Below are 9244 nucleotides of genomic sequence, written 5' to 3'. Positions count from 1 at the left end.
CTCTGCAGCAAATCTGTCTAAATCCCTGAAACACACTGCAGTTATTCCTTACATACTGTGTTTGTATACTTTATACTTCCCTGGAAATACAAAGACAAAATATGTCCAAATAGCCAACATATACAGTACATATAAGGTGCTATAATTAGATACTGATATGTTTAGTTACTACACTACACTTTATCAGCTTAGAGGTGTTGCTGCTGCACAGGTTTTGTTTATCATCATTATAAACCAACTGCCTTGACTATAATTTAATCCAAAATCAGTGTATCAAACCATTTAATCAGCCGACATTTCGTCTTGATCAGAAGATGTCATGTAGTAAAATTGTCTCACTCCATTCCCCCAAAAACACCACAGAAAGTTTGTGAATGCTGCCATCTTTTGGTAGCTGTGGGTACTGCAACTCATCAAAACTATTATAAAGGTATACTGCCAAAATATATACTCCAGCTCTACACTGTACTCATATATATATTTGCTGTCCGTGGGGTTGCAAATTATCACTGTCTCAGAAAATAAAACGGTTTCATGGTGTACAGTATTACACAGTTATTATTATTATTATCAGTTACAGTGACCCTTTAAGCCTTTAAAACCTAGTCTCGCCACCAGACAATCAGAGATCTCCGCCTTCTCAAGCGTCTAAAGACTGATTGTGAGTCTATTTAAAACCTGGAGCGACATCACTTTTCTGCTGCTTTCAGACACCTCTCCCAAGAAATTAAACCTTTGAGCCCTGTGGTGTGAGTTATTTCAAAAACATCGGGAAAAAAGGCAAGATTAGACATGTCCTACAAATTGCAAACAAAATCTTGGGAAAACTATATTTATTATGTCTTAAAATCATGTTGCAGAATTATTATAAATTTTAAGCACTTTCCAGTTCATCTACTTATTTTTTTGGGTTTTTTTTTACTAATTTCTTTCTAATTTTTTGGGTCATTTCTTCTTTCATTGTCTTCTTCCCATGTTTTTTTTGTGTGAAAGAAATCAAGCCAATTCACTCAGGTTTTAAAGGGTTAATGAATGAAAACAAAAGAGTTTTTTGCTTGAACAAATGCTTTATTATAACTGAAGCTTAAAAATCATTTTCCGCCAATGATTTATGTGTAAAAAGTCTGCCAGGCAGTCGAGGAGGAAAAAAGATGTGCATGTGCAGGCGAGTCTCCATCCAGATGCATTTTTTCTTTCAACACCATAAATGAGCAAATGTACACAGTATGATAAGCGTCAATTATCCCAGCACATTGTGTTTGTGTATAACCTCAATCCACAAGTATAAGACAATGAAGATGAGAAAAATCACAGGTCCCAAACTGTCAGAATATTTTAGAGACACTTTCATGCTACAAAGTTTGTTGTCAAATATGAAGATGAATAAAAACGTTTATATAAATTGACTTAATTTTTTTTTTTTAAATAGACAACAGAATAACTTTTCCAGTTTTATTAAATAATTAAAATACTTAGATTTTAAAAAGTGCTTTGGACAAGCCGTGTAACTTCACCACCTGCTCATGGTGGACTTAAATACCTATCAAACAATGTTAAGATTGAGTGTGGAGCACTGTGTAAACCTGACAAAGGTTTAAGGCGCATTTTAATATCCCATAGTTAAGTCAGGGGACTAAATGTCATTTTAAAAATGCAAAACCTCACAGTTTAAAGATTGCAAAGTGTCAAATGAACACACTCAGGCTAAATAGATAAAGTATATTGCACCAAGTAAATATAATTTACAAGTTTGGCACTGTATTCAGACCCAGAGAGGAGGCACGAGGACACAGCCACAGATAAGTTAAGTCAAACAAGGCACACCATTAATGCTCAAACCCATGTTAAACACAGCTAAACCTCACGCAGTTTTCTCCCAGTTTGTCATTGTAAGGCTAAAGTTTATGAATATATTACTGTAGTGGGACAGATATCAAGATTACCCCAAATGTGGCACTGATATGGTGACACTTGATGTGTTGATACTGACAACAGGCACTGATGGTGACAAAGCAAGGCTGAGCATTTGATTGATATATTATAGTTACCATGATGTGAGACTAGATATCGTCTTAGATTTTGGATATTGCAAGTGCTGTATTCTCCTGATTTTAAAAGCTGCATTTCAGTAACGTAATGTGATTTCATGGCCTTACCAGATTGTTCTTTTATTTGCCTTTACCCACTTAGTCACTATATCCACATACTTACTACTATTTATCAAAGATCTCATTGTGTAATATCTTTGTTAAAGCACCAATAGTCAACCCTACAATAGTCAAAATATCGATAGAGGTATTTGTTCAGGACTACCATGATATTTGATTTTGTGCCCAGCCCTTTGATAAAGACCACACAACAGATGTTTTTATCCCAGACAAAGTATTTTCTGTGCTGCAGGAATGATGTTTATTTGTAGGGCAGCCTTGAAGTTAACATCGCCCTTGTTCCCTTGACAAAATCCAATGAGATTTTTTTTTTGGTTGATTTTGGATTATTGCTGAAAATAAGCTCTGTGGCAAACAAAGGTTTATGATACTTACACAATATGTTCAGTAAGAGGCACAGATGAACTCCACTTTCATGATTTTTGAAGGGTAAATGAAATCTGCTATAAACAAACTACACCACGGTCACATGGCCTTAACATCCGTCTTAACAGCGATGATGTTCTGTAGTCTCATTTAGCCACTTGTTGGCAACCAGCTTTTGTAAAAGCTGCGAAACTCGCAAGTGGATTATTTACTGACAAATTAATAAATGTAAAAGTCTCTTAGGCTTCTGTTAACCACATATTGTTTCAATCATCTAACCAAAAACCCATTAACTTTCAGACGAGGGAACTCCAAGTGCTAAAATCCTTTTAGGACTCATTCCTGCAGCACCAAACCTCAGATTTAAAGCACCTGAAGAACAATAATTTTTAAAGTTTTAAAGCCAAAGGATCAATGGTATCAAGAGTGATATTTCAGGAAACAGAACTCTATGATGGCTGTCTGATGAATTGCTGGTGTCCTACATTGTCACAAAAATCAGATCAGTGTGCCGCCCTCACTTCAAGACAATCACTGAAGTATCTGCCTCAAGTGTCACAGTTATCGTATAAATTAAAAGGTAAAATTCACTGATACATGCTGGTGTTGCACGAGGTAAAATGTTAAAAGATTTGGCTTTATCTTGATTGTCACCTACTTCTGAACCCATCTACCCCCACAGTCTTAAAAATGATCTGACTCTGTACTATCCTGGTTCTTGACACCGCTCAGGTCAACTTGTACTTGTTTCTGAGGAGTTTGAAGAGGTTGTGGATGACTGACTAAAAGCACTGCTACCATTTGTTGGTGAAACTACTTCACTATCTTTTGTTTTGAAATAAATTACATAAAATAAAGGCAGGACGATGCCGATCAGGAGCATGGCGACCACGGCGTTCCACCACTGGATGCCCCAGTCTGCACCGTGACTGCTCAGGGGCTGTCCTTTGAGACCAAACCTCTGCTGTTTCTCCGGGTTATCCAAGAGATCATCATCCTGATCATTTGTAGTCTGAATCAGTTTCTCAATATCTTGGTCCACCTCCATTAGAAAGTCCGTGACCTCCTGCAGATGTGGCTGGGCTCTGGCTCGATCCGGAGGCTTCGCTGGTGTAGTGGATGAACGCGGCATTTCTTCTTCAGGGTCTCTGAGGTCTGTGTACCTCTCGGTTAAAAAGCTGTGTTTCTGAACTGGTATTTTGATGGATTTAAGTGCAAATAAATCCTGTTCCTTCAGAAGATTGTTCACCCGCTTTATATCTGCCACCTGTTGACAGAAACAGGACCGAAGCTGAATGAATGCAAACATCTAACATGCCACTGAAGAGATCAACACCAGAAATCAAACTATCCGTAATCTTTACCTTGCAGCCATACTGCAGTGCGAGCTTGTTGAGGTTGTCGCCATCTACCACATCCCGCTCCAGCAGCTGAACGTTCCTCAGTCTGTCCTGCTCCTGGTAAATGCGTGGCCTCATCTCCATGACGTTGAGCTCCTCGTCATCTGAGGACTCATTGGGCCTCCTGTTGAACATGTAAACCTGGCCATCTGCACTGGCATGGACGTCCACCGGGGCCTGGAAAGCCCGTGAAACATGCTCCCCCCGCCGCATCATGAAGTACCAGCCTGTAAGGAATGTCCCAAGTCCAACGTTAAAAGATGGATATAATTAAAAACCTTTTTAAACTTTTATTCCCAACTTAGATATATACTTGTAATAGTTAGACTAATTCATGCATGCTGCTAGCTGGCCCCGCTTCACTGCCTTGTGTAACTGGAATAACCAGGAATACTCCTATTGAGATTCAAATGTCTTTTGCAAGGAGTCCTGCAGCATACAGAGTTTCACATAAAGGAAAAGACTAAAAACATAACAGCAAAACATTAAGCAGCATAAAAATTTTGCATACAGGAAACAAGCAACAGCCAGAGTACAACAACCAATTCAATTAGCAGCGTTCAGTCACTGTCACATGCATTTAGTAGAGCTATTCTGATACCAGTGTCCGAATTGCCTCTGATACTGCCTAAAATGCTGGACTGGGTATTGGTGGGCATACGAATCTATGCAAAAATCTGATACAATGTAATTTATTAATAAACTTTAGTTTCACAACCGGATAAAACAGTAGTTTTGCCAGAAATCAATTCTTCTTCACAGCTCTAAAACAGTAGCCTACACAGCCAGTTGTACTGTGCAGCTACTGGCAACTACTGCTTTACAGCTGTGACAAAGAGCTGACTTCTGATAAATAGTATAATGTTTGCCATTTTAACAAGTGGAAAGTGAAAGCAAATTTTTTAGAACCAGCACAATGAACTTTCACTGAGCTTCACTTTCACTGTGCCTGGCGCTCTGCTGCTCTGTCTGTGCCCAGAGAATCCTACGCTCTGCGCTCTGAGCGTGGCACGATAAGTAACCAAACAGCACTCCAACAGCGCACATACTGAACAGTTCAGCTCCAAAAATAGAAGACATTGTGGCAGGCCGCCACAAATAAATTTATGTGTGGGGAAAACCCTGTTGACAGCATTCATTCTCTGTATGCATTTGTCTATGTTTTACAAAGGGTTTAACTTAAGTTTTGCAATAACAATGACAGCGATCCTTTTGCATACATACAGCCGTTTATTTAGAGATGCACAATACTGGATTTTTTGCCGAGATCTGATATGCCAACATAGAACCATTTATTTGGTCGTTAACAGACACATCCACTTTTTTCTGATTCTGATAGTTCATTTTAAAGCCGATATCAGCCGACACTGATGATGTACCGATATTATCAGCATATTGGTAGATTCTGGTAGTTCATTTTAATGCCAATATAGGCCGATAACAATGACGTGCCAATTTATTTAAAGGAAATGGTATTTGAATGGTACTTTGAATTACACACCAGGTATCAGAATCAGTATGGGAAAGGAAAAAATGGTATTAGAACATAGTATTTGGTGATCACATAGTGCTTAATCCTGTTTTAAAATCTCCCATGCTTGTAATATAATCTGGTTTAAGGTGACTGTGTAGCTGACAAACGCTTTAAAATGTGAACACATCATCAATTACGATTATTAAATCAAGAAAAAATGAATATGAGGTATTTCCAAGTGTTTCAGTATTGGCACAGTTATCGTATCTGCATAAGTTGTTGAATGTTAAGTCCAGCAACTGAAAAATCTGTTCAACACAGAATTCCTACGGAAGCCCAGCTGTCATGTGAGATGATGTTTTGCCCTGTTAGCCCCTACAGTGTGTCTCAGCCTGTATTGTTAGTCATTAATCTACTGCACCCCATGATGACAAGTGACACCATTCTCAAAGCCTGACCTAACGCACCTTTAATCTGCCTTTGAATACAACACTCATCCACGTAAAGATATTGAGCCACTTGTCCTGGCCTTATAAGTACAGTGTATATCCGTAGTGACTCTGATCGGTCTGATCGGTCTGTTTGGCTTGCACACCACAAACAAACCGCACTAGAGTTCACTCTCAGGCCGATAGCTCCACTTGAGAGAAGAAGTCTGTGTTGAATTAACGTTATAACCTTAACACCTGCCTGGACGAACCAAAGCAAACAGTTAACCGCACAGCAGCTCCTTAAAACCACCGTCACTGATTAACTGAGCTACAAATACACAAAAAACTACCCCACTTACTAAAGTTACAACTTATCTAATGTGTTATACGCAGTTATATGTATTGTACTTATATACAAACTGAGTTATCAACAGGTCCGTTGCTCGAGTAATTTCTAACAGTTATTTTATTCCCTATAACAATTAAATTTGACAGTTCAGCAAGGCCTTTACAAATCATGTTGTCGATAAACGAAGCTGACAAGGAGCACCTGAAGGCAGCGTTAACGTTAGCTACCATGCTAACAGCAGTTCATGGTCAGCTTTAACTTTTGACGTTCAGCATGTCATCACCGGAGTATCATGGCAGAAAGCAAGTCAGCAAACTGCTTTACTTCAGCTCCAGTTACAGTTAGCTCACTAGCACCACATGGATAAATACCACTTAGAGGAAGTAGTTTCACAGACTTTTAAAACTCAGGCTGCGCTGTCCCCGTCTAATTACCTTATCCAAATGCTTTGGCAACAGTATTGCAGGACACCGCCGTCCCAGGACAGTCCTCCCCGACTTGACTCGCCAACATTACAACAGCAACTGCTGGCGCTAGCTCGCTAGCTACTGTTTAGCCTGCTTCTTCTTCGTTCCTTCTATAAAGAGTTGACACAATAAATGCACTACCGCCACCTGCTGCTCTGGAGGTGACCTAGCATTAACAACAATCATTTTTTATTTGGAAAGAACCCCCACAAAAAGGTTAAATATAATTAGGGAAATTATAATTATGATAATTATGATGATGACGATTATCATTATTATCATCATCACCTTGTTCATCTTTATGTAGCAATTTTATTTTATTTCATAGTCACTTTATTTTATAGTCACTTTATTTTATTCAGCACTTTGTCTGTCATTTTTAGTCACTTTATTCATCTTTATGTAGCAATTTTATTTTATTTTTTTTTTATCTTTTATCTTTATTCTATTTGATGTTTTTTTGTCTTGTGCTGCTGTATTTGAATTTCCCCTCTGGAGGATCAATAAAGTATATCTTATCTTATCTTAATAATCATTATTATCATCACTATTACTATTTATCATCATGTTTTTCATCTGCAGTGTGTGACTCTGGACACCTCTACTGTTTAAATGCAGGCATTTTCTTTTGCGTGTGTGTGTGTGTGTGTGATTCTGCCACTGTTGTGCTGTTTGTGGCCTCAAACCTTGTGCATATCTGATGTGTAGCAATGAGACATAAATGATATGATAAGATAAGAGCGGGGAAACTTACAACAAAGAGCAATATAATAAGGGAACAGTATAAAAACATCACGCAGTATAGTGAGGAAGCATCAGACAGAAGCGGAATATAAGATAGACTGAATGGCTGATTTTACATTATTGACATATGGAAGTATAGATATTGCACAGTATAACAGTAGTGATATTGCACCTGAGTGATTGATTGTGAACAGTAAAAAACAGAAGCAAGATATAATAATAAATAGACAGCCCGAGTGGCAGAATTTACATTATTGCATGGAGCAAGTGTCGATATATCACAAACGCTACATACAGATACAGATATTGCACATGAGTGGTGATTGATTGTTCATAGTTTTTTATTGACTTTCTGCCAATGCAGTCATTTGACAAAACAGAAAGTGTACAACATAGATACCACGAGATCTCAGAGAACATAAAAGATGTGCACAATACACACTACAATACACACGATAGTTAAGTGCAATAATTTCTGGTATGGCTTACAGCTCTGCACTAAAAATGTACCCATATAATATACATTTTAGAGAATATCCTCACTATGTAGTTTCCTCTCTTCATTGGTCTCCATGGGCTTAATGAAACCCACAACTTAAAACTGAGGTGTATGATATAAAAATAGAATATGAGAATTCCCATTTAGGATATTTTCTCTTTCAAACTTCATATGCTAATCAATATTTAGTAACCAAAAAGCTGCTCTATGTCTGACATCTGTTGGTAGGAAGTCCTAATTACATCTTGTCTCAGCCTTTGAAGCACAGTCAATATTCCTCCTCTTCTCCATCCCTCTGTTAGTTTCCCAGAACAAGACCAGTGGTGGCGAGGAGAGCAGCCGCACACAGCCTTGGGCTGAGAGGATGCGAGAAAGTGAATATTGGTTCCTGGGTCCTCGGGGAAAGAACCAAAGAGGTTTCAGAGAGGTCAGGGTAGTGGTGGTGCTGTCTTTGACCACTAGATGGGACTATTGATCTTTTATATCTCTTAACATCTGTTTCAAGCTGCCTATATGAAACTAATGCAGAGTGGTTATTTTGTATGGTGCAATGCATTATTTTTCATCCCAATTCTGTTATTGTTTGCTATTGTTAACAGGTATGGAAAATTCAGTTTGGTAGTTTATCTTAAGATATTGCCCGATGAACACTGCCACAGAAATTAAGAACTTCCTCTATCAGACCATTTATGAGCGACATGCACAAAAAGCTTAAACAATAGTCTGCAGTCTGTCACATAACCAACATGATGAGTTATATCAGGAGGAAATGTGTGAGCCCCACACTGTATAAGCTACTCCTTTAAAAAAAAACAAGTTAATCAGCTCAATTTCAGCACTTAACAGGCCATATTGCACTGGCCTGTATACACTTCTTTTTTTTGCCACATGAAGAACATGGACCAACACAATTTCCCCACAATCTCAAGTGAAAGCCACAGTTTGTCTCCAGGAGTAAAGGTCCAATGTCCAAGCCATGAAAAATGTCAGATTTTACACTGGATTTGAGGGGTTATAATACATATAAATGCACAAATAAACATCCAAAAATGTATGAGGGTCATTACTGTTCAAATGAACCACAAATACACACATTACTTACACTTCAAATTTTCTTTGCAAGACAGAATTAACATTGTATACAGAAATCATGTATTTAAAATGCTTGTCTGTTCTTTATCATTCCTTTTAATCAATTTATGTTTCTGCGCCATCTTTACTGCGTCATGACGTCCTGCGTACAAGGAACCTGATTGGTCAGCCCTGAACAGCGCGCGGAGCGTACGTAGTTCGACTGTTACGCTAGCTGCTACTCCTTCAGTGAGGTGTGCGGCATTAGCTAACAG

The 9244-nt window shown here is 38.4% G+C and overlaps 1 protein-coding gene across 1 annotated transcript; it reads right to left on the bottom strand.

The window, feature by feature from the left end:
- Window positions 1-1053: 1053 nt before the first annotated feature.
- On the bottom strand, window positions 1054-6759 carry lysmd4 (LysM, putative peptidoglycan-binding, domain containing 4). Its single transcript, XM_049574743.1, has 3 exons — window positions 6623-6759; window positions 3899-4161; window positions 1054-3801 (listed from the first exon to the last, which is right to left on the bottom strand). Exons 2-3 carry the CDS (start codon window positions 4148-4150, stop codon window positions 3268-3270), a joined length of 786 nt encoding a protein of 261 aa, XP_049430700.1. The 5' UTR covers window positions 4151-4161; window positions 6623-6759; the 3' UTR covers window positions 1054-3267.
- Between the last annotated feature and the right edge of the window lie 2485 nt (window positions 6760-9244).

Source organism: Epinephelus fuscoguttatus, linkage group LG4 (assembly GCF_011397635.1).
Source record: "Epinephelus fuscoguttatus linkage group LG4, E.fuscoguttatus.final_Chr_v1".
In the NCBI taxonomy this organism is placed as follows: Eukaryota; Metazoa; Chordata; class Actinopteri; order Perciformes; family Serranidae; genus Epinephelus; species Epinephelus fuscoguttatus.
The sequence above is the reverse complement of the archived record's forward strand: the minus strand, read 5'-3'. Positions and strand labels throughout refer to the sequence as shown.

Coding starts and splice junctions, on each gene's coding strand:
- lysmd4 (XM_049574743.1), bottom strand. CDS start 4,150: ATGATGCGGCGGGGGGAGCATGTTTCACGGGCTTTCCAGGCCCCGGTG. Junction 3,802..3,898: donor CACTGCAGTATGGCTGCAAG/GTAAAGATTACG, acceptor TTCTGTCAACAG/GTGGCAGATATAAAGCGGGT.